Source organism: Nicotiana attenuata, unplaced genomic scaffold (assembly GCF_001879085.1).
Source record: "Nicotiana attenuata strain UT unplaced genomic scaffold, NIATTr2, whole genome shotgun sequence".
Taxonomy (NCBI): Eukaryota; Viridiplantae; Streptophyta; class Magnoliopsida; order Solanales; family Solanaceae; genus Nicotiana; species Nicotiana attenuata.
Genome location: NW_017672289.1, coordinates 84,226 through 109,739, shown reverse-complemented (window position 1 = coordinate 109,739; position 25,514 = coordinate 84,226). Strand labels below are relative to the sequence as shown.

General features: G+C 38.7%; 2 protein-coding genes across 2 annotated transcripts; one reads left to right on the top strand and one right to left on the bottom strand.

Moving 5' to 3' along the window:
- Window positions 1-1,441: 1,441 nt before the first annotated feature.
- On the bottom strand, window positions 1,442-3,849 carry LOC109212609 (1-aminocyclopropane-1-carboxylate oxidase homolog 10-like). Its single transcript, XM_019376265.1, has 3 exons — window positions 3,025-3,849; window positions 1,946-2,267; window positions 1,442-1,844 (listed from the first exon to the last, which is right to left on the bottom strand). The coding sequence occupies exons 1-3, from the start codon at window positions 3,255-3,257 to the stop codon at window positions 1,593-1,595; spliced, it is 807 nt and encodes a 268-aa protein (XP_019231810.1). The 5' UTR covers window positions 3,258-3,849; the 3' UTR covers window positions 1,442-1,592.
- A 14,718-nt stretch (window positions 3,850-18,567) lies between these two features.
- LOC109212604 lies at window positions 18,568-20,016 on the top strand. The gene is made up of 3 exons (XM_019376258.1): window positions 18,568-18,973; window positions 19,376-19,597; window positions 19,652-20,016. Exons 1-3 carry the CDS (start codon window positions 18,568-18,570, stop codon window positions 20,014-20,016), a joined length of 993 nt encoding a protein of 330 aa, XP_019231803.1.
- Window positions 20,017-25,514: the final 5,498 nt, after the last annotated feature.

Genomic DNA, 25,514 nt, shown 5'->3' with positions numbered 1-25,514 from the left:
ATAGCTAGAAAGTATAACGGCAACTAATTTAAAACATAGTCGGAGGTAGAGAAATAAATTTGACCTTTTTCCGGGAAAAGAAAAGGAAGAAGAAAGAAGAAAGTACCGATAGCGACGTTGGTTTTTTGGGCCAGAAAGGCAAGTAATCTTCTAGAGGATGACAATTATGAGTTAAGTTATCCCTCCACAGTAATGTTTATCCTTAATGGAATAGTTATAAGTGCTTGTATAGAGTCTGCATTTGCTATTTGGATCAACAAAGTAGTAGCTTGATTTCTCTTCAGCTGGCATGTTAAATAATTCTTTGTAAACACCTATTTGTCTCCTCCAATAATGTTTCAGAATTCCACGATTGATCACCTGTAACTTTTACACAATCTACAGTTAATAAAATATGTTTTCTTCTCAATGTTGTAATATGAAGTGAGACAGTTGATTATTTTTGTATTTTAACCTCTTATAGCAAGTAAACTGCCTAATTTTTGCAGGTTATAAATATTATACAGTATTTTTTTATAGATGGTTACTTGTATTAATCTTGTAAGCAACCTGATAATGCAGAAATTCTACAACAGAAGTTAAACACAGAATGGAAACATAAAGAAGAGGGGAAAGAAAACCTGGAAATGCCAAAAATCTTGACTGGCTTTAATTATTTGCTGAACTATTGCAGATTGGCTTCCAGCTTTACTGAAGTCAATAATTGGGCTGTTACCTCTCAAAGGAACAATAGATTCTCCAGGTCTTTGATCAAGTGGAAATAAGTAATTTTCAGGCAAAGATTTGACATTTTTGCACCAGCTTTACACAAGTTTACTTTCCATATGGAAAGATGTACACTTTCTAATTTGCCAAAGTCTGTAATGTTATAATCATGCTACTGACAAAATTAATAAGAAAATAGGCTTGTGTACTGTAAGGAATATTATCAGTTATTATGTTCTTTTATTCTGCGAACTCAACTTCAGGATGACGAATTAATTTGGTTCCCATAATGATTTTGGAAAGAAAAAAAGAAAAATAGTACTTAGAAGGGGAGCCTTGGCGTAACTGGTAAAGTTATTGTCATGTGACCAGGAGGTCATGGGTTCGAACCGTGGAAACAACCTCTTTCACAAATGCAGGGTAAGGCTGCGTACAATAGACCCTTGTGGTCCAGCCTTCCCCGGACCCCGCGCATAGCAGGAACTTATGCACCAGGCTGCCCTTTAACGATATAGTACTTCTTCCGGTCCCAAATATTAGTCGTTTTGGGAGGCCACATTTCATTCTCAATCAGTCAATTTTTGCCATATATTTATGTGTGTCTATTTGATCTCTGTTTTCTAGCATTAAACTAATCCTTCTTAATCATGCATTTTCTTATTTTGCTTTCTTATAAAGTCATATTAGCTTAAACATACGCGTTTTTGCTGAGCAGAATGAAATGGAAAAACATCAATGAAAGCTTAAAGAAGTCACACCAGTGAAAGTGTTTAAGATTTCTTCAACCATACAGTAAATTTAACAAAGTATCCTCACACAATAAGAGAGAACTTCAAGCTTACCGAGCCAAATTAGCAACTACTTATACATAAAACAGTAGTCTGAACTCACAGCTTAAAATGAGGAAGAGCTGAAGTACATTCCCGTACGTTCTTCTGGTAATAGGCCATATATTCAAGATTCGAGACTGACTTGTATAACGGAGGATCTTTCTCTGATAAGAGCTCTTTGATTGGTCCATATTGCTTTAACATACATTCAGAACTGGGGAAGAAGAAACATACTGCTGATACCCTTGATCCAACAGGTCTAGCGAGCACTCTATGCTCCACGCTCTTGAACTTGTCGTTAGTTATAAGCTGTAACATACATTTTGAAATCAAATCTCTACGTAAAAAGCTACTAAATATTTGCAAACTGAAAAAAAGTTGCAGACTTGACAGAACTCTTAACGAATTACCTGCATAAGATCTCCAATGTTTACTACTAGAGCACCAGGAATAGGTGGCACGTCAACCCAATGATTTTGATAAAGAACCTGAAGGCCACCACTAGAATCCTGAACTACCATAGTTAAAAATGTCGAATCTGAGTGGTTGATTGTGCCTAAGGCCAGTTCTGGCTCAGGGCAAGGTGGATAGTAAAGACAAGTCAAGTATTCACTTTTTAGACAATTTATCCGTGCAAGATAGTCACTGCTTATACTTAAGGCTTCTGAAAGTAACTCTGAGATGGTTTCTCTGACCTTGATCATGTATTCCATGTAGTCTGTTATTTCCTTTCTGCAAAAGCATTTAGATTATACATCGATATGATGGCCTAAATAGAAATATCGTGTTTTAGAAATAAACAAGATAACTAGAAAGTCTATTTGTGATAAAAGAAAATCGAAGCATATGATACTTAATAGCACTGAAAGAAAGAGCCTGACATTCATTCCGTCATGAATATTCATAACTTAACCTACTAAAAGAGGCGCGTGCCTTGTTGCGGAGATTAGATGACACTTCCAATCATTCACCTCAATTGTGATACATTCATTTCTAGTTATATGATCAATGAGCTAATTTACAGGGCAAAGAGACAAGAAGGGTTGCTCAGATGGTCAGCACCCCCCCCCCCCCCCCACCTATAACCCTAGGGTCGTAGGTTCGAGTCACCAAAAGAGCAATATCTCCAACAAAGGAGAATCAAAAGGGGAGGAGAATAAAAAAAATAAAAATAAAAGGGCAAAGATAGCTCGGGTGTGTAAGACAGTATCATTTGGCCGTTTAGGCGTCCAGTACAGTCAAAACTCTGGACCAAAGACACTTCAACTGAAAACCACTTAGGAATTAGGATATACCATGTCTCAAATTCCACCATACCAACCATGTTGCTCCATTTAAACTCATCTCAGATCAATATAACACAAAATTAAAATAAAAAGTACTAGTAGAAGTTATCTATATTCATACAAATGATCTATTTCTTTTCAATTCTATTCAGGTCAATTTCATTCCAATATTGGTAAATTTGATTTTTTTTTTAAAAACGTACCTGCAGATGAGAGGAATAGCTTCTGGATCCAATGTATCATCAATGAAAGTACAAGCTAAGGCATCTCTCCAACTGGCCACATGGGTTTCACTAAAAGATCCATTAATGGTAAAAACTCTTAACTTTATGCCTATTATCAGAAGAATACAGATCCATTTTAGCTTCCTTTGGCTGTTCATGAAAATTTCTAGTGCTATCAAGAATTGCATCCAAAGTACCAACAGGAACCCCATGATTAACAATCTGAAAAAAGCCCCAATCTTGAGCTGCCTTTTTAATTTCCTCAACAATTTCCTTTCTCCCACCACTACCACTTTCAATTCCTTGCAAATCTATGACAGGGATTTTCAGCTGAATGTGGCCATTCTTGCAAAGTGATGGGGTTTTGGTCAAATTATCTGATGATGGGTAAATGAAAAATCTTGGTATTTTTGTGATACCAGAATCTACTAGCCCTTTTACACCAGCTTTTGTGGCTTCAAATTCCTTTACTTCTTTAGCCCAATCATAATCATAATCACTAGGGATTGCCATGATAAAAGCTGATATATTAGCAATATCTGTGTTAAGGCTCAAGATTCTGACCGCAGGAAAATGCAACACTGAAGTTGACTCAATAGAGCTTCTTCACTTTGATTTATTACTGTACTAACTTCAGATTGATTCCAATAGACAATTGTGTTTCGTTAAAAAAAAAAAATACATGTCCCATGTGGAAAGTTGACTTTGTGTCAGGATCTAATTTTCACTCTAGTGGGTGTCGTTTAGAGACTAGCTAAGTCGTTTGGTTGCCGGTTAGAGTTATGCAGGTATTAGTTATACATGTATTAGTTATGTAGGTATTAGTTATGCAGGGATAAGTAATGCAGGGATTAGTTATGCAGGTATTAGTTATGCAGAGATTATTTTTTGAATGTTTGGTTTGTTGTATTAGAAATTGATATACATTATATAAATTTTAAAGTAAAATGCTTGTTTACAACTATACCCCTGGCCTTCCCTTACACTGTTTTTTCTCTCTTTCCATTTATGTAGGAAACAATTTAGTTAGGAACTTTGGGTGTTACTTTCACTTCTTCGTCATACTACTGAACTATGTGAAGTTTAGGCATATTTGATTTTCACTTCTTAGTTTTGGTATTTCCATTTTCTAGTTGCTTCTTCAGTTTGCTTTTGCTAGTTTGTTCTTTAAAAATGAGAGAAGACAAGGTATATAGTTGGCAAGTGAAAGCAAGTGAAACCTGTTGACGGTTGGCAGAGAAATAAGGAAGCCTTATGTGTAAAGTGATAGGGGTAAATTGTCATTTCAGTATTTTATCCATGTATTACTAATACATGTATTAGTTATTCCATCTTCTACCCCACATAAAATAATACACAGATTGACTCATAACTTATACATGTATTATTTATGCATAATTGAAAAATGTCAACCAAACATGGTATTAGTTATGCAGAATTTTATACAAAATAACTATTGCCTACCAAACATGGTATAAGTTATGTTACCCCTTATACATGAATAACCTTTTTTCTAAACAGCTACCAAACGACCTCTAATTGAACAATAACAATATTTAAATAACATAACAATTTAAATAGAAGTCTCTTTAAAATTTACAACTCCAAAACCGGTAGTACAAGTCATAAGTTATACAAGTGTTTGCTAGAAACGTCTAAATACAACTGTTCAGAAATAAGGATAAACAGTGCAATACAAAACTAGAAGGTGACTCTGAAGCCTGCAAACACAGCACCATGTTTACCTTGAGTCTCCACAGCAACGATCCGCACAGCTACTAACGATCAGTTACCTAGATCTGCACAAAAATGTGCAGAAGTATAGTATGAGTACACCACAGCGGTACCCAGCAAGTATCAAGACTAACCTCGGTGGAGTAGTAACGAGGAACAGTCAAGAAACATACTGGACTAAATAACCTGAATGAATATAAGTGTAGGAATAACAGGGTACAATATCTATACAAGGACTACGCATAATGACAATGACAATAATATGGTAATTACAGTAAGAAAGGAAAAAAAAATAACTAACAGCGGAACGCCATAATAATGACACAGAAGAATGAGCGGAACACAGTTTGAAATCCGGTGAACACAGATAGAGGAAAGGCAAGTAACAACTCAACAAACGCGACCGCTTTCACACCAGGCTCCAGCTAATAACCATTCATGAGGTACAGAACCTCAGAATATTCACATTTCACGGGTCCCAATTCCGGAACCCAAAAACTTGGCATCCTGTGCCCTTTTTACCAATTTATTACTCAACAATATCAAGGTTTCATCCTTTTGCCAATAAGAGTGATTAACTGCGGGTATGCTTTCGCAAGTGTCCTAACATAGTCCACGTCAGCTAGTAAGTATAGAAAAGGAACGGACCACACATATAATGTTTTCCCACAATTTTTCACGAAATAGAACTCACACAGGTAAGTACACCACTACACAAGTATCAACAACAAGAATGCCCCCAGGCCATCATAAGTCATCACAATCAATCCCTGACACAACCCACCTTATCTCGCCATGTGTGCAATAATAATATAAATACCCGTCTTGTCTCGCCGCACGTGCATAATAGTATTCCCACCTTGTCTCGCCACATGCGCAACGCATGTACAAATATCAAGAGTAACAATAGCACAGCAGAAATCTCATGCATCACAATAACAACCGCACGGCAGAAACCCCGTGCACCTAAACAATAAGTACAATAGCAACAACGACGATAAATACAAGAGTACGGCAAGTAAATCAACTCAAGAACTTTCGATCACAAAAAAATAGTAGAACTAGCTCACATGGAATAACCACAATAAAGAATACTAGGCGTAATAAGAACAGCTCAACAAGGGAGAAAATAATATGTAACAATGATCTCATGATATACAGTTCAACAACAAGGGAGCTACACGAGTCAAATAATTTCAAATAAAGACATGTCAACTAAGATATAGGATATCTACACTTCTTGTAAGGTTAGGCAATTACGATGAAGATACGACAAGTCCAATTAAGGATAAGCAGCGGAAAGATAATCATAACATCAATTAGTACTAAACAATTATAGGATAGATAATAATAATTTCAAATAAGGACAAGCAGTTCCAAATAAGGACAAGCAGTTGTGAAAAGATAGCATAACAATAGAAGAGGTAAAAATCTTCAATTAAGTCAAATAACCAATAAGAGTGAATCATAAAGCAATTAATCCCATTAAAGCAGGTAGAATAGGGCTGCTTATCGGGCGGATTGGGCGGTTATTTACTCTTAACGGTTAGGCTAATCAGTTATCGGTTTTTAAATGTATTAATCCTCTATCCATCCGATAAGATATCGGGGGGATTGGTATCGGTTTAGCTATTATCGACAGTTATCGGGCGGTTATTGGTTTAGTTTCAGTTGATTGAAACTTAACATACTTCAACACAGTATTGGGGAGTACATCCCCGAGACAACAATATAGTCAACATTTCTCATACATATATATCAACTAAATTACACCATGAGGCCATATTACTAGAATCAAATACTCGATATCAAATACTTCTTTTATCTTCTCATACTACATTCAAGTGGATGATAAGGGATTGAGAAGTGCACAGCAGAATACATCAACTGTATCACTTGAACAGATTTCTTACTGTTTAAGAAGATGACAAACTGTTAAAAATAAAAACACAACTTGGTTAAGATTGAACTTAACCAATGCGATAATCCAGCTGCGAAGTCCTCTACCATGTCCTCTTCAAGATGATATGCTGGCGAGCTTCCATCGAGGCACATTGTTTGATGTCTCATAAACAAATAAATACTTAGTACTCCTACAAGTCTGCATGTGATTCTCTTTACTCTCTCTTGCTTAATGTATTGTGCAGTGAAGTATTTTACTCGCGCCTTGAGCAGTGGCACTGTGAACAATGGTGATGTTGACAATCAGTTCTTTTTGAGCCATAATAGTAGTCAACATTGCTAGCAATGCTAACAAGAAGCTGGTTGCCATCCTGCAAAACATTCAAATTATTAAGCAGTTGTTGGTTCGTGCTTATATTGCTTTTTTATTTATTCATGTATTACTATTGTTTATTATGAAATCTCCCACGCTGGTAATAAATAAATGAATCTTTCTTCTAAAGTTTAGAGAGCAGCAGTAAACGAGTTCAATAATATGGATAAAATAAAGTTTATATATATATATATATATATATATATATATATATATATATATATATATATTCCGCCCCCAAACCGCTAAACCGTTAAAAAAAAACTCTATTTGATTCTCGTCCATTAAACCGTTAACCCGATACCAATAATCCATTAAGCTTCGGTTTCGGTTCGGTTTTGAACACCCCTAAGGTAGAGTGAAACTAGCAATTAAGAAAACTTAATCATAACAAAACAACTTCATATTCAGTGAATACAAGAACCTAAGACCCTAAAAGGCCAACTTTTTACAAATAAGTCCGAGCACGTACTTGTCACCTCGCGTACAAGGACTACAATTAGCATAAAAGACTCAAATCCTAAGGGGTAGTTCCCCTACACAAGGTTAGGCGGTTAGACCGTTACTCTAAAATAAACTTTTCGGGTGAAATGACCTCCGGACGGCTCAAATCTAGCCAAAATAACTTCAAAGCATAAATAAAACTCATAAGAAACTATTCTGGATCATAAAGCCTCAATCTTTATAAAAATCTAAAAATCGACCCAAAAGTCGACCCTCGGGCCCGCGCCTCAGAACCCGACAAATATCACAAAATCCAAATACACATTCCGATGCGAGTTCAACCATAATTATCAAATTCTGATACCAATTCACCCCTTAAATCATGATTTTTCATTTTGAAAGTTTTCTTCAAAAATCCTCATTTTCCTCAACTCAAAACACAAACTAAATGATAAAAATAAGATAAAATCATGGAACATAATAAATTCTAGGTGAAGAACACTTATCCAATCGATTTGCTTGAAAAACCTACAAAGAAGCTCTCAAAACCGAAGTCTGAAACTCAAGATATGGAGAAAATGGCAAAACCCTCGAATATAAACTCTTTGCCCGGGACTTCCACATCTGCGGACAAATAACCGCATTTGCAACCCCGCATTTGCGGACAGACATTTGCAGCTGCGAACTTAACTTACCAGCCAACGTCCGCATCTGTGGACAACATAGCCGTACCAGCGGCATCGCAGAAGCGATGATAGGAGTGCAAAAGTGGGCTCCTTCGCAGATGCGATCCCTCAACCGCAGAAGCGGCCTTCGCACCTGCGTGCCAGCATACGCAGAAGCGAGCTAGCTCCCAGGCCTCAACGATCACAGAAGCGACCAGGCTCACATAAAAGCGGAGCCGCACCTGCGCTCCAAAGTGTCGCATGTACGAAAACACCAGATCCAGACCTGTTCAAGACTATAAAAAACATCGGAAACACGCCCGAGGCCCCTGGGACCCCGTCCAAGCATACCAACAAGTTTCATACCCTAATACGGGCTCGCTTGAGGTCTCAAATCACATCAAACAACGTCGAAATTATGAATCGCACCTTGAATCGAACTTATGAACTTTTAAATCTTCCAGCTTCTAAGACTCGTGCCGAGACCTATCAAATCAACCCGGAACGACGCCAAATTTTGCAGACAAGTCCCAAATGACATAAGGAGCTGTTCAACACTCGAAATAGCATTCCTACCCCGATATCACAAAAGTCAACTATTGGTCAAACTTCTCCATCTTCTAAACTTCAACTTTTCCAACTTTCGCCTAAATGCTTCAAATTACCCTACGGACCTCCAAATCCAAATCCGGGCGCACACCTAAGTCCAAAATTACCATACGAAGCTGTTGAAATTATCCAAAACCCATTCAGGAGTTGTTTACACAAAAGTCAAATTCCGGTCAATTCTTACTGCTTAAGCTTCCAAAACTGAAATCTTTCCTTACAATTTAACTCCGAATCATCCGATAACTGAATTCGACCACGCACGCAAGTCAATACACATAATACGAAGCTGCTCAAGACCTTATGCCGCTAAACAAAACTTAAATTCTCAAAACGACCGGTCGGGTCGTTACATCTTCCCCCTCTTAAACAAATATTCGTCCACGAACGTGCTAAGATTCGCCTCGAAGTCATCAAATCACAGAATACACACTTCCAACATACACCTGGGGTAACCCCACGTCACCCCAATCTGCATAAGCCTAACGATACCATCTCGGCTGTAATTTACCTCTTTCACAAATACCAAAAAGCCTTAGAGTCAAAAATTCTCACCTTCCGACCATCTCGAAAAGACCCGATTCTTACATTCATACCCGGTATCAGTCTCAACCAGCTGTAACAACTTATACCCACACCCACAAGGTACAACCACACAATGTGACACACCATTCATAGGCCCATAATAACATTCCTGATCACAATAGTTGCCCGAAATCAAATCCAACACCGGCAGTTAGCCTCATATCCGTTAAACTCTGTTTCAAACCTCCACAAACACTAAGATGCAAGGAACAAAAATACCTCATACTATACACCCGAATCAACAAGTCACGACTAACACCACCGGGCACACCCCCACAAGCTAAAACTCAAGGAGCATAAAATAAAAATGACTGAATATGTAAGGAGAAACACATAAGAGAATTATCAAACAAGCCCGACAAGCACAACTCTCTATCAGTACTATTCTACGAATCAATTTACAAGGAGAAAATCATCGTACATGAACAAATCATAAGGATCTCATCCTGATATAACTTCCACTACGGTGCACAGCCCGATTCGAACATATCAAATCACATGAAATCGTGAGGATCCCACCCTCAACTCTGAATCACAAAGTAGAATATACATCAAACCAACTGAAACTTTCCACTAGATCAATTCCTCTAACAGACTTACAACATGTACTGGCTCCCACACCGGTGGAGCATCTAAATCACAGATCGTAACCAAAACACTCAGGAATCACATCAAAACTTACCGTAATGGACAACAGGAATTCACTACTAGCCTCGTAACTCTCAATAATAAATAAAACAATGATAGACACGGCTACCACTCATAGAATCTCCCATCAGGGGTAAACACATAAACAGAAGACTAAATCATGAACTCACCCATAGGTGGAGTAACAAATAGGGGAACTTACCCCGATAAGCAGAATTGTAACAAAATACGGATGATGCTCATCTATAACAAATTGAAAGCATACCTGTATGACATAACCTGGCTCAGCGACCTCAAGCCTACTATATGAAAACACATCAAGGGGTCAGCCCTCCCCCTCTTGGGCGCCATTTACTCTCCTGAATACCCCGCTGTGACACACCTGCCCGGAGTCTTGGACAATCTCTCACCATGTGGTTGGTATCTCCACACTAAAAGCAACCTCTCTGCTGATGTGGTTGTGGGAACTGTGCGATACGGGTACTCTGAGACCCATGAGCACCTTAAACACTGTGCGAAGCCTGAAGTGCTAACTGCTATGGCTGACCCACAAAACCTTTACCATGTTGGACCCTGCCTCTAAAATAAGGACCAGTGGATCTCTCCGGTCTACGAGGCCTCCTCGCCTCCCTGTCCTCTCTCTCCTGACCTCGCCCGCCCTCTCTCTCCTGGCCTCGTCTGCCTCCTCTCTCCTGGCCTTGCCTGTCCTCTCTCTCCTTATCCCACGTGCCCTCTATCCAGGGAGCGATCCCTACCACCTGCTGTAATGAAACATCCGACTCCAACTCTCGAGCCATGCTGAATCGAATATCATTCCTGAGCCCCTCAATGAACCTACGGACTCGCTCCTTAACTGTAGCAACCAAGGCAGGTGCATGTCTAGCCAAATTGCTGAATCTAACGACATACTCTGATACTGACATAGTGTCCTGGCGCAGCTGCTCGAACTCCGTGCACCATGCATCCCGTAAGGACCGAGGTACAATTTCTCTCAGGAACACCTCTGAAAACTGAACCCATATAAGTGAAGCTGCATCGGCTGGGCTGCCCAACTCATATGCCCGCCACAACTGATAAGTCGTTCCCTTAAGCTAGAACGTAGTAAAAGCAACCCCACTCATCTCAACAATACCCATAGTGCTAAGAATGAGATGGCACTCCTCTAGAAAACCCTGCGCACTCTCTGAAGCCAAACCTTTGAAAGTAAGAGGGTCATATTTCTTGAACCTTGCAAGTCTACGCTGCTCTGCCTCAGATGTTGCTGCCCTAACCACGGGCTGAACTGGAACCATAGGCTGTGTCGCCATGACACCTAGAACCTGACCAATGTGAACTGGCTTCTCTAGAGTGTGGGCGGTGGGAGTCTGAGCTCCTCCCATGGTCTGTGAAGTAGCTGGTACAACCGGAATCAACCCATCCTGAGCCAATGTACCAAACATGCTCAGGAACTATGTTAAAGTCTCATGAAGTCCGGGGGTAACAGCAGGTTCCTCCGGTACCTATCCCCCAACTGGAGCTACTGCATCTCCTCAACAGCTGCTCTGGTAGGTTCTCTAGCTGTGGTACGTGCTCCTCGTCGACCTCTACCTCTGCCTCTAGCGACACCTGCTCTGGGAGCAGCCAATCAAAAATTATAGCTCGTATCCTCACCATCTGTGAGAGAATAGAATGATAAAAGTTCAAACTCCGAGATCAATAAGCTCACACGATAGGAATGAAAGAAGTGGGATTTGTCCTAATAGTTCTATAGCCTCTCGAAGATAAGTACAGACGTCTCTGTACCGATCCGCAACACTCTACTAAACTCGCTTATGACTCGCAACACCTATGAACCTAGAGCTCTGATACCAACTTGTCACGACCCAATTTTCCCTCCGTTGGGTGTCGTGATGGCACCTAGTCTTAGGGACTAGCTAAGCCTAACATTAATTGAACAACAACAATATTTAAATAACATCTAACAATTTAAATAGAAGTCTCTTTAAAATTTACAACCCCAAAACCGGTAGTACAAGTCATAAGCTCTACAAAGTGTTTGCTAGAAACTTTAAATACAATTGTTTAGAAATAAAGATAAACAGTGCAATACAAAACTAGAAGGTGACTCCGAAGCCTACGAACACAGCAGCAGGTTTACCTTGAGTCTCCACAGCAATAATCCGCACAGCTACTAACGATCAATTACCTGGATCTGCACAAAATTATACAGAAGTGTAGTATGAGTACACCACAGCGGTACCCAGCAAGTATCAAGACTAACATCGGTGGATTAGTAACGAGGAACAGTCAAGACACCTACTGGACTAAATAATCTGAACGAATATAAGTGTAGGAACAATAGGGTAAAATATCTATACAAGGGCTACGCATAATGACAATTACAAGAATACGGTAATTACAGTAAGAAAGGAAAAAAAATAACTAACAGCGGAACACCATAATAATGCCACAGAAGAATGAGCGGAACACAGTTTGAAATCCGGTGAACACAAATAGAGGAAAGGCAAAAAACAACTCAACAAACACGACTGCTTTCACACCAAGCTCTAGCCAATAACCATTCATGAGGTACCGAACCTCAGAATATTCACATTTCACGGGTCCCAATTCCGGAACCCAAAACACTTGGCATCTTGTGCCCTCTTTACCAATTTATTACTCTATAATATCAAGGTTTGATCCTTTTGCCAATAAAAGTGATTAACTGGTTATATGTTGTGCAAGTGTCCTAACATAGTCCATGCCAGCTAGTAAGTATAGAAAAGGAACGGGCCGCGCATAGAATAGTTTCCCACAATTTTCCACGAAATATAACTCACACGGGTAAGTACACCACTACACAAATATCAACAACAAGAATGCCCCCAGGCCATCATAAGTCATCACAAATCAATCCCTGACAAATCCTACCTTGTCTCGCCAATGTGTGCAATAATAATATAAATACCCGCCTTGTCTCGCCACACGTGCATAATAATATTCCCACCTTGTCTCGCCATATACGCAACCCACATATATATATATATATATATATATACCGCCTTGTCACGCCGCATGTGCAAATATCAAGAGTAACAATAGCGCAGAAACCTCGTGCAACCCAACAACACCCGCATGGCAGAAACCTCGTGCATCACAATAACAACAACCGTACGGTAGAAACCTCGTGCATCACAATAACAACAACCGCATAACAGAAACCTCGTGCATCACAATAACAACAGCCGCACGGCAGAAACCTCGTGCATCACAATAACAACCGCACGGTAGAAACCTCGTGCATCTCAACAACAAGTACAACAACAACAATGACAATAAATACGGTAGAACTAGCTCGCAAGGAATAACCACAATAGAGAATATTAGGCGTAATAAGAAAAACTCAACAAGGGAAAAAATAATATGTAATAACGATCCCACAATATACAGTTCAACAACAAGAGAGTTACACGAGTCAAAAAATTCCAAACAAAGACATGTGAACTAAGATATAGGATATCTACACTTTTTATAAGGTTGGGCAATTACGATGAAGATATGACAAATTCAATTGAGGATAAGCAGCGGAAAGATAATCAAAACCTCAATTAATACTACAAAATTACAGGAGAGATAATAATAATTTCAAATAAGGACAAGCAGTTGTGAAAAGATAGCATGACAATAGAAAAGGTAAAAATCTTCAGTTAAGTCAAATAAGAGTCAAATAAGCAACAAGAGTTAATCATAAAGCAATTAATCCCAATTAAACGAGGTAGAGTGAAACTAGCAATTAAGAAAACTTAATCATAACAAAATAACTTCATACTCAGTGAATACAAGAACCTAAGACCCTAAAAGGCCAACTTTCCACAAATAAGTCCGTGCACGTACTCGTCACCTCGCGTACAAGGACTACAATTAGCATAGAAGACTCAAATCCTAAGGGTAGTTTCCCCACACAAGGTTAGGCAAGATACTTACCTCAAGGAAGACAGACCGTTACTCCAAAATGAAGTTCTCGGGTGAAATGACCTCCGGGCGGCTCAAATCTAGCCAAAATAACTTCAAAGCTTAAATAAAACTCATAATAAACTATTCTGGATCATAAAGCCTCAATCTTTATAAAAATCTAAAAATCGACCCAAAAGTCGACCCCTTGGCCCGCGCCTTGGAACCCGACAAATATCACAAACCCGAACACCCATTCCGATACGAATTCAACCATACTAAAACTATCAAATTCCGATGCCAATTCGTCCCTTAAATCATGATTATTCATTTTGAAAGTTTTCTTCAAAAATTCCCATTTTTCTCAACTCAAAACACAAATTAAATGATAAAAATAAAGATAAAATCATGGAATATAATAAATTCTAGGTGAAGAACACTTACCCAATTGATTTGCTTGAAAAACTCACAAAGAAGCTCTCGAAACTGAAGTCTAAAACTCAAGATATGGAGAAAATGGCAAAACCCTCGAATATAAACTCTCTGCCCAGGACTTCCGCATTTACGGACAAATAAGCGCATTTACGCAACCGCATTTGCGAGCAAACGTTCACATCTGCAAACTTAACTTACCAGGCCCAGGTCCACATCTGCGGACAACATAGCCGCACCAGCGCCGCCGCAGAAGTAATGACAGGAGCGTAGAAGTGGGCTCCTTCACAGATGCGATCCCTCAACCGCAAAAGCGGCCTTCACACCTGCGTGCCAGCATCCGCAGAAGTGAGCTAGCTCCCAGACCTCAACAATCGTAGAAACGACCAGGCTCAGGCAGAAGCGGAGCCGCACCTGGGCTCCATAGTGTCGCAGGTGCGAAAATACCAGAACCAGACCTCTTCAAGACTATGAAAAACATTCGAAACTCGTCTGAAACACGCTCGGGGGCCCCGGGACCCCGTCCAAGCATACCAACAAGTTCCATACCCTAATACGGACTCGCTCAAGGTCTCAAATTACATCAAACAACGTCAAAACTACGAATCGCACCATGAATCGCACTTATGAATTTTTAAATCTTCCAACTTCTAAAACTCGTGCCGAAACCTATCAAATCAACCCGGAATAACGCCAAATTTAGCAGACAAGTCCCAAATGACATAACGGAGCTGGTCCAACTCTCGGAATCGCATTCCGACACCGATATCACAAAAGTCAACTATTGGTCAAACTTCTCCATCTTCCAAACTTCAACTTTTCCAACTTTCGCCGAAACGCTTCAAATTACTCTACAGACCTCTAAATCCAAATCTGGACGCACGCCTAAGTCCAAAATCACCTGTTGAAATTATCCAAAATCCATTCCAGAGCCGTTTACACAAAAGTTAGTTCCGGTCAATTCTTACCGCTTAAGCTTCCAAAACTGAAATCTTTCCTTCCAATTTGAATCCGAATCATCCGATAACTGAATTCGACCATGCACACAAGTCACACATACTACGAAGTTGCTCAAGACCTTATGCCGCTGAACGGAACTTAAATTCTCAAAACGACCGGCCGCGTCGTTACAACTTGCCATTTATATTCAATAACATTTTTATTAAGCATAATTATTCATAAATTTTCGCATAACTTAATGCTTATAAATGCATTACTAACTTCAATAACATTTTTATAAGAGGAAATATTCATAAAGTTTGACATGACTAAATGAGTATATTATTTAATATCATCAACCAAAATTTGCATTACATAAATTTTGTGAGTATGTCTTTTCTTATGCGCTCAATTAAATACTATATTATTTTATACAGAAACTAATATGGGTATTATATTGTATGAATTGTTCATGCGATTATTATTAATAATAATAGATTCTTTTGATTCATAAATAGTTTAGTGTATGAATTAGTAACTTCAATAATATTTTAAGCAAAAATTACTCATGAATTTTTGCATAATAAGTATATTATTTAGTGAAGCAAAAAAGCTTTGTGGCGACCTATTTAGTCGCCACCAAAAGTATCCAAGTGGCATTAAAATCTATTTGCAGCATATTTAGTCGCCAAAAGCTTAATAAAGAACAAACAAGCTTTTGTGGAGATCCATTTAGTCGCCAAAGGTTCCCGTAATACATGCCACTAATTCAAGTGGCGTCCCTCCATTAAATGTATTTGTGGCGCACTTGATACTTTTCTGGGAAGTACAATCGCCATAAAAGTAAATAATAAAACAAATAAGCTTTGTGGTGACCTTTTGAATCGTCACCGAAACTTTCCGTAATACATGTCGCCAAGTCAAGTGCAACCCCTCTGCATTTGTTACTTAAAAGATAATAGTAAGACAAATAAGCTTTGCGGCGACCTACAAAAAATTTCCATATTACATGTCACCAATTCAAGATACGTCCCTCCGTTAAATTTATTTGGGGCGCATTTGTTGCTTTATTGTGGCGATCGTCGCCACAAAAGATATTAATAAAATACATAAGCTTTTGTGGATCTCTTCACTCCCCACCAAAAGTATTTGTACTACATGTCACCCTTTCAAGTGGCGTCCTCCATTAATTTATTTGTGGTGCATTTCTACTTTTTCTGTGATGATAGAGACGAACTCCGTTAAATCTAGTTGTGGTGCTATTTTGCTTTTTGTGGCGAGAAAGTGGCCACAAGCTAAAAATAAAACAAATGAGCTTTGTGGCGACCTTCGTTGTCGCCTCCAAAAGTATGTCGTTCTTTCATGAGACAACCGATCCATTATATCTATTTTTGGCGCTTTTTGCTTTTGTGGCAAAAAAGTCGCCACAAAAACTAATAAATAAAATAAATGAGCTTTTCTGGCGAGCTTTTGATGTCGCCACCAAGAGTATATCGCTAGGCGACCTCCATTAAATCTATTTTTGGCAATTTTTAGCGTTTTTTACTTTTGCAGCGGCAAACTAATATTACCTTTTGCGGCAACGTTTACGGTCGCCAAAAAAAATGGCCACAAACAAATATTACTTTTAGCGGCAACTTCTGATGTCGCTACTGAAAATTATAATATTTACTTTTTATGACGACTTTCAAGGTCGCCACTTGAAATTGCGACAATTTATATACCACCTTGTGGAGACTTTTAGGGTCGCAACCGAAAATAGCGACACGACACAAAAGTAACTTTTTGTGATGACCTCCAAGGTCGCCATTGAAAATGACGACATATACTAATTACATTTTGGGCGACCTGTGGGGTCGCCACTGAAAATTGCGATATACAAAAATTACTTGTGGTGACGACTTTCACACTCAAATTGGCGAGGGCGGTATACAAAATTACATTTTGTGGCGACTTATGTGGTCTCCACAAAAAACGACGGCTATAAATATTACCTTTGTGACGCTTTTTTCTTTTGTAGCGAGAAAGTAGCCACAAAATTAATAAATAAAATAAATGAGTTTTGTGGCAACCTCTTTCGTCGCCACCAAAAGTATATAGCTCTTGTAATTAGTGATCTCTATTAAATCTATTTAGGGCGGACTTTTTACTTTTGTGATGAGTTTTATCGCCACACAAGCTAACAATAAAACATGTGAATTTTTGTGGCGACCTCTTTAATCGCCCAAAAATAGAAGTTATTTGTTAGTGCACGCCACCGAAAGCGGATGTAATTTACTTGATGTGCTATATAAATGATCTCTTGGTAGACAATATTCTCCTAATTTAGAATATTTTCTTTTGAATCATTGTCAAGATACTTAAGTTTTAATTCTCTCTGACAAATTTCAGTACTAGTATCTCAAGGAAACATGAGTGCTACCAGAAATTTATCTACAATATTCTTAGTCGGTACTGTTAATCACATTGGTCAAACACAGAGAAGGAAGATTCTGAAGTAACTTTAAAGCCCGCAGAAAAGAGCATAAGCCATGGTTCCGAGCTTAATGAATACAATGTTGACAATGATTATTTTCACGATAATAAGCGGAAATTAACAAGGTTAAGTATCGCATCTCTCACAAGACTTAGGAATGAAATTCTTCAAACTAACTGGTAAGCAAATGTAATTTTAAGTCCTATGATCCTCTTAATTGTTGTGATGGGCATCACATGGGCGGATGTAGAGTATAAGCTATAGGTTTAGTCTAATACAGTAGTTTTGGATGAGACGATATATGTATTAAGAATTCATTAAATATGTATAAATATTAAATTTTGAACTTAGTAACTCAATGAACTCATAAAGTTTAAATTGTAAATTCTCTAATACATGTCAAGCTCAAGACAAACAGGTCGGGCCATTGAAAGTGTGACCACCTAATTCTCTTATAAGCTCTCATTAATTAATTTACTACTAATAGACAAATGAAAGTGCACTTCTTTATTTTCTTTATTTGTCTTTATTGAAGTCACGTGCCTCACGTGACCCTTTTGTAATAGGTCGGTTAATTAGTTAGTTGGAGGCAGTGCTCGTGTATATATAGCTCATGCATTGAAGAAGAGATACATAATCAGATTATCATTCTCTCATCCTCATTTCCTTTGTTCTTCATCTTAGCTTCTAGATTTTTTTAACATGGTATCATAGCAGCGATTAGGGCTCTGAACCTGCTTCTTCTTCACCTAGCTGATTTGCCATTGTCAAATCTAGAGATGTCCGCCATGGGAGACACCTCAACACCTCAAATTGACCATCGTCATTCACTCTATCTTCAACCATCCGATACGCTTGGAGCGATTCTGATAAATATCAAGCTAACATGCCTAGAAAATTACGGATTGTGGAGTAGATCGATGCGTTTGGCTCTATTGGAAAAGAACAAGCTAGGTTTCACAAAAGGAACATGTGTGAAGAGTTTATACAAAGGAGAATTAGCCGATCTGTGGAAAAGATGTAATGATATAGCTCTATCATGGATTAGGAGATGTGTGTCACAGGAACAGTTGCCAAGCATCGTCCATGTGTCAAATGCAGCAAAGGTTTGGGCTGAGTTCAAGGAGAGGTTTGAAAAATCTAATTTGACTAGATTATATCACCTTTGGACTCAAGTTGGAACCCTAACTCAAGGTACTGATTTTGTTACCACGTACTTTACTAAAATGAAAGTCTTATGGAACGAACAAGACACCTTAATACCAGGTAGAGGATGTAATTATAAGGAATCGGAACCATTTTTTGAAATGTTCTATCAGCAACGTCTAGTGCAATTTCTAGTAGGATTAAATGATACATATGCTCACGTTCGCAGCCAAATTTTGTTAAAAACACCTGTGTTATCAGTAAATTAAGCATATGCCTTAGTGATACCAGAAGAAAGCCAAAGGGCTCTTGGTGTAATGGACATGAATAAGGAGTCATTGACCATGTTAGCTAACAAGGTACAAATGATGAAAGGCAAAAAGTTTGGTGTAATCTGCGAACACTGTGGGTATAAGAGGCATTAAAAGGAGAATTGCTACAAAATTGCAGGATATCCACCTGATTTCAAGAGCAAAAGAAAGCCAATGCAGGGTGCTGGTGGCTTCAAGACCTATACTAATAATGCAACAGTTGAAGGAAATAATTCTGCTGAAGGGAACAGTTCTACTGAGAGCCAATCTCAAGGCCACTACATCACAGAGGAGGAGTATAAGCAGCGTGTGGACTTGCTGAATAAATCTTCAGCTGGTGATTGCAAACTCAACATGGCAGGTATTGTTTTCATATTGTCGAATGATTGTCTCTTTGAATTAATCATTGACTCAGGGACCTCTCATTATATCACTTCCTGCAAGGAGAAACTAGTTGACATCAACATATTAAGAAGTCCGGAAAGTAGAAAAGTGCAGGTACCAACTGGAAACAGGCCACAAATAACAGATATAGGAAGTGCAATAATCCTAGTGGGACCGAGGATAAAAAATGTTCTACATGTGATAGACTTCAAGTTCAACCTACTTTCAGTATCAAAACTGACCAAGGATCTTGTTTGCACTGTTAAATTTTTTCCTGTTTTGTCTTTTACGAGGTCTTACAGTGGCAAGGTGATGGGGAATGGTAGAAAAATAGATGATCTTTACATCCTTATAGGAGCAATAAAACCAGTAGTAGCGACAACAATGATAAAATGAAACTATAACACAAAATTATAGTTTTGTGTTATAACACAAAATTCGAGATTAGGACATCTCTCCATGAAAGCAATGCATCACATTCCTATCTTGAAAGGTTTAGCAGATGAGCATACTCAACAGGAGTGTCAAATATGCCCAATGGCAAAGCAATACAGGTCAACAGTCCCAGATAGCACAGGTAAAACAGATTGTAGCTTCCAGCTTATACACCTAGATGTTTGGGGTCCTTATAAGCAGCCTACATATGATAAAAAATGTGACTTTGTCACAATTGTTGATGACTATAATAGATATACTTGGTTATGTTTGATACAGTCCAAATGTGAAGTGATAATTGTGTTGACAAATTTTTTTTCAATGATAAAATATCAGTTTGGCATGAATATTAAAGTACTGAGATATGACAATGGTGCAGAATTCTTCAATTCCAAATATAGTGCTTTTTTTTCTACTCTTGGAATAGTTCATCAAAGTAGTTGCCCATACACTCCACAACAAGATGGTACTGTAAAAAGGAAACATAGACATATTTTGGAGCTTGCAAGAGCTTTAAAAATTTAGAGTTCAATCCCATTTAGATTTTGGGGAGAGTGTATTAGGACTACAGTTTACCTAATTAATAAGATCCCAACTGCAATCCTCAAAGGCAAGTCACCTTATGAAATACTTCATGGCAAAGCACCAAAACTTGAACATTTGAGGGTGTTTAGATATTTGTGTTATGCAGTGTTTTACCAAGAGAAGATAAATTTGCTGCAAGAGCAAAGAGAACGGTATTTATGGGCTATTCAAAAACACAAAAGGGGTATAGGTTGTATGACTTGGATTCTAAGTCTTTTTTGGTAAGCAGAGATGTTTCCTTCAAGGAAAGGAACTATGGAGACAATAGAGATGATGCCTTGTTCCTATTGGATCCAATTCCAACTGAGAGCATGGATCCTATTACACCAGAAGTAGGATCTCAAATTACCAACTCAGCTGATGAACATGACATATTGTCTGACACTTTCTCAGAAGGAACACATTTGGAAAATACAACAGATCTAGAGGAAAACCTGGACAATTCAGAGACAAATATCAATCCCAATTGTAATGATAGCATCTCAGATTCCAGCATACCAGCTGAGATGAACCAACAATAGGCTATCACAAATGAACAAGATGCAGGTGAACAGTCTGTTGAACAAACTGCAGGTGAGCAACTTGAAGAGTTAGTTGCAGGGGATCAGTTTGATAACCAAGAATCAAACAGAACTAGACCTAGTAGAGTCTCTAAGCCTCCTGCATGGCTGAAAGACTATGTTACTAGGAAGAAGACTTCAGCCTTATGTCAGTATCCTATTACTGCTCATATATCTTACAATCATCTACCTGAATCCTATCAATCCTATGTTGGTCTTGTCTCAACTGTTGCAGAACCAAGAAGTTTTAAGGAAGCAGCTCAAGATGAGAAGTGGATAGAAGCCATGAGTCAGGAAATAACTGCCTTGGAGGACAACCACACTTGGAAAATTGTTGATCTACTAGTAGGTAAATAAATTGTGGGAACTAAATGGGTATATAAAATTAAGTACAAAGTCAATGGAGAAATAGACAAACACAAGGCCAGACTAGTGGCAAAAGGATACACACAGCAAGAAAGTTTAGACTATCATGAAATATTCTCACCAGTTGCCAAGATGGTAACTGTGAGAACAGTGATAGCTATTGCAGCCTCAAAAGATTGGGATCTTTCACAAATGGATGTTAATAAAATTTTCCTACAAGGAGATTTGTTTGAAGAAGTATACATGGATTGCCTCAAGGCTTTCACAGACAGGGGAAGTATAAGGTATGCAAACTACTTAAGTCACTCGGTGGCTTAAAACAAGCTTCTCGACAATGGAACATCAAGCTCACTGATGCCCTAGTAGAAGCAAGCTACAAGTAGAGTTCTTATGATCATTCTCTATTCACAAAGAGGGCTGGAGATGATATTGTCATAATCTTGGTGTATGTGGATGATATTCTCATCACAGGGAGCAACAAGAAGCCGATTGAAGAAGCTAAAGGCACCCTTTCATAACAGGTTTAAAGTAAAGGACTTAGAAAAGTTTCCTGGGCAATGAAGTTTTAAGATCTATGTCTGGGATTCTGCTTAATCAAAGAGAGTATGCTTTAGAATTGCTTATAGACATTGGTTTGAGTGGGTCCAAACCTGTTACTACATCACTAGAGGTTAACCTTAAACTCACATTTGTTGAGTATGATACTCATGTTGGGAGATCTGATGATGAGCAATTGACAGATGCTAGAAGTTATCAAAAGTTAGTAGGCAAGCTGCTATATTTGACCATTACCAGGCCAAACATCAGTTTTACAGTGCAAGTACTGAGCCAGTTCATACAGCAGCCAAAATTATCACATTGGAATGCAACTTTGAGATTGGTAAGGTACATTAATAGGTCACCTGGACAAGGTATACTTTTAAAAAGAGGAGCTGATATAGAGCAGTTAGCAGCCTCATGTGATTCAGACTGGGCTGCATGCCCCAATATAAGAAGATCAGTAATAGGCTATGCAATCAAGTTAGAGGAGTCTTTGATATCTTGGAAATCCAAGAAGCAACAAACCATAAGTAAAAGCTCAGCTGAAGCTGAATGCAGAAGTATGGCAGCAGCAGTAGCTAAAGTAGTTTGGCTAGAAGGTCTGCTAAAAGAATTGAGTGTTGACATATCAACACTAGGGAAGTTTTTTAGTGACAGTAAAGCAGCAATGCAGATTGCAGCTAATCCAATATATCATGAGAGAATAAAACATATCGAGATTGACTGCCATTTCATTAGGGAGAAGATCAAGAAGGGACTAATTCGACCAGAATTTTTGGGAAGCAAACATCAACTAGCTATTCTTTTCACAAAAGGGCTGGGTGCAGCACAACACCATTATTTGTTATCCAAGCTAGGGATGTTAGGTGTGTACCACCCTCCAGCTTGAGGGAGGGGGGGATATTGAAGTCACATGTCTCACGTGACCCTTTTGTAATAGGTCGGTTAATTAGTTAGTTAGAGGCAGTGCTCGCGTGTGTTGTATATATATATATATATATATATATATATATATATAAAATTAAATTTTCACTCTCATCCTCATTTCTTCTGTTCTTCACCTTAGCTTCTAGATTCTTCTAACAGTCTTCTTTTTCTCGGTCATTGTTTTACCTTTTGGTGAGAGCTTGCCTTCTTGAGATTTATTCCGATCAACAAAAGCCCCCACCCATAATGTACTTATTTAATTAATGGCTTCAACGAATAATTACTTTTTTTAGTTCAATTAATGGAGTTTATCTATACTAAACAACTTACCGAAATCTCTTTTCATCATCTCTCAATTTTTTAATGCCGAAAAGAAGTTTCAAAGTTGCTACTTGCCGCTCGACTAAATTAGCTCTTTTGCTTTCTATGCATTTGGTCATGAGCTCAAAGTATACCTGATCTAATGAAGGCGAACAATATCGGACGCAGGATTTTCACCAACGAAATTTAAAAAAAAAAAAAAAGGTAAATACTCAAAGAAGCCAAAAAATGTTCAACTTCTAGTATATAAACATAAAAAAAATTAACCTTACATATACAATATAATTTTTCAGCGAAGGGGTTTCGCCGATCCCTTTAGCTCCGTTATTGGGATAATAATTACTACCTCAATCACTACAACCAAAAAAATTTATGTTCACCCTTCTTCGTAAAGTAAATTAACCTCCAAAACCTGTGACATCTAAAGCTAGAAAAGTAGAGTGAAAGGGATCTAATTTCTTGAGATTGGTACCAAGAATATTTTTGGTGAAATAGAGCTTTGCTTCTTGGAAATTTTATTTCAAAATGTATTCCATTTCGATGGTTGGACAACACTTAGTTTGAGCAGATAATATCATCTTCGATAAGTCAGATACCCACGGTTTGACCTTTCCTCACTTCGATGCTCTTGTCATTACTTTACGCATTTCAGATACTGATGTAAAAAGAATAATGGTAGACGACAAAAGCGGCGCGTGTATTATTCACCCTAGAGTGAAAGGGATCTAATTCCTTGAGATTGGTACCAAGAATATTTTTGGTGAAATAGAGCTTTGCTTCTTGGAAATTTTATTTCAAAATGTATTCCATTTCGATGGTTGGACAACACTTAGTTTGAGCAGATAATATCATCTTCGATAAGTCAGATACCCACGGTTTGACCTTTCCTCACTTCGATGCTCTTGTCATTACTTTACGCATTTCAGATACTGATGTAAAAAGAATAATGGTAGACGACAAAAGCGGCGCGTGTATTATTCACCCTCGAGTTCTCGCACAAAAGAGACTCGAGGACAAGATAGTACCATGCTGCATAACACTAACAGGTTTTAACAATGCAGTTGAGCGAATCTCAGGAGAAATAAAGCTGCCCGTTCTGGCCGGAGGCGTCACCCTAGAGACAAGGTTTTATGTGATGAACCAGGACACAGCCTATAACGCCATAATAAGGAGACCTGGATACACGCCATGAGAGCAATCTCGTCCAACTTATACCAAGTAATCAAGTTCCCTACTCCGTGGGGGATATTCAGAATCAGAGGCGAACAGTGCACGGCCCAAGAGTGCTACCGCATCGCCCAAGATTGCACACACACTCAACAATTAAAGGGAATGAGCTCGGAAGCATAGCAATTACCAAAGTCGGGACCCGATCTCAACGAACAAAAAGACGTCATCAAGGATTCTGACGTCGTAGAAGCCACAGGGTCAACAATGGAGGACCTCGATCCCGTACAATTAGACAACAGCGACCACAGTAAAAAGGCCTACATCGGCCATAAACTCTCAGAACCAGGTAACTTTCATTGATTTTTAATTGACAACGCAGATTTGTTTGCTTTCTCCCATGCAGATATGCCAGGTATCCTGAAAGACATTGCCACGCACAAACTGAATGTCGATCCACTCTACCCACCAGTACGACAAGTTAGAAGAAAGTTTAACGTCGCAATCAACAAGGTCGTCCACGAAGAGGTAGAGAAACTCCTCACCAACGGCTCCATTTGGGAGTCTAAGTACCTCCAATGGGTCGCCAATGTGGTGATGGTGAAAAAGAAAAATGGGAAATGGCGCATGTGCGTGGACTTCACGGACTTAAACAAAGCTTGTCCGAAAGATTCCTTCCCGTTGCCTCACATCGATCAGCTCATTGACGCAACGGCGGGACACGATCTATTAAGTTTCTTGGACGCCTATTCAGCCTACAACCAGATCCTCATGGAGAAGGAGGACCAGGAAAAGACCACCTTCATCACCCACCAAGGAACGTACTGCTATAGGCTCATGCCATTCGGGTTGAAAAACGCAGGGGCGACTTATCGAAGACTGGTCACCAAGATGTTCAAGGACCAACTCGATAAAACAATGGAAGTTTACATAGATGACATGTTGGTCAAATCAAAAAGGAAGGAAGACCACATCGACCATCTAAAGGAAGCC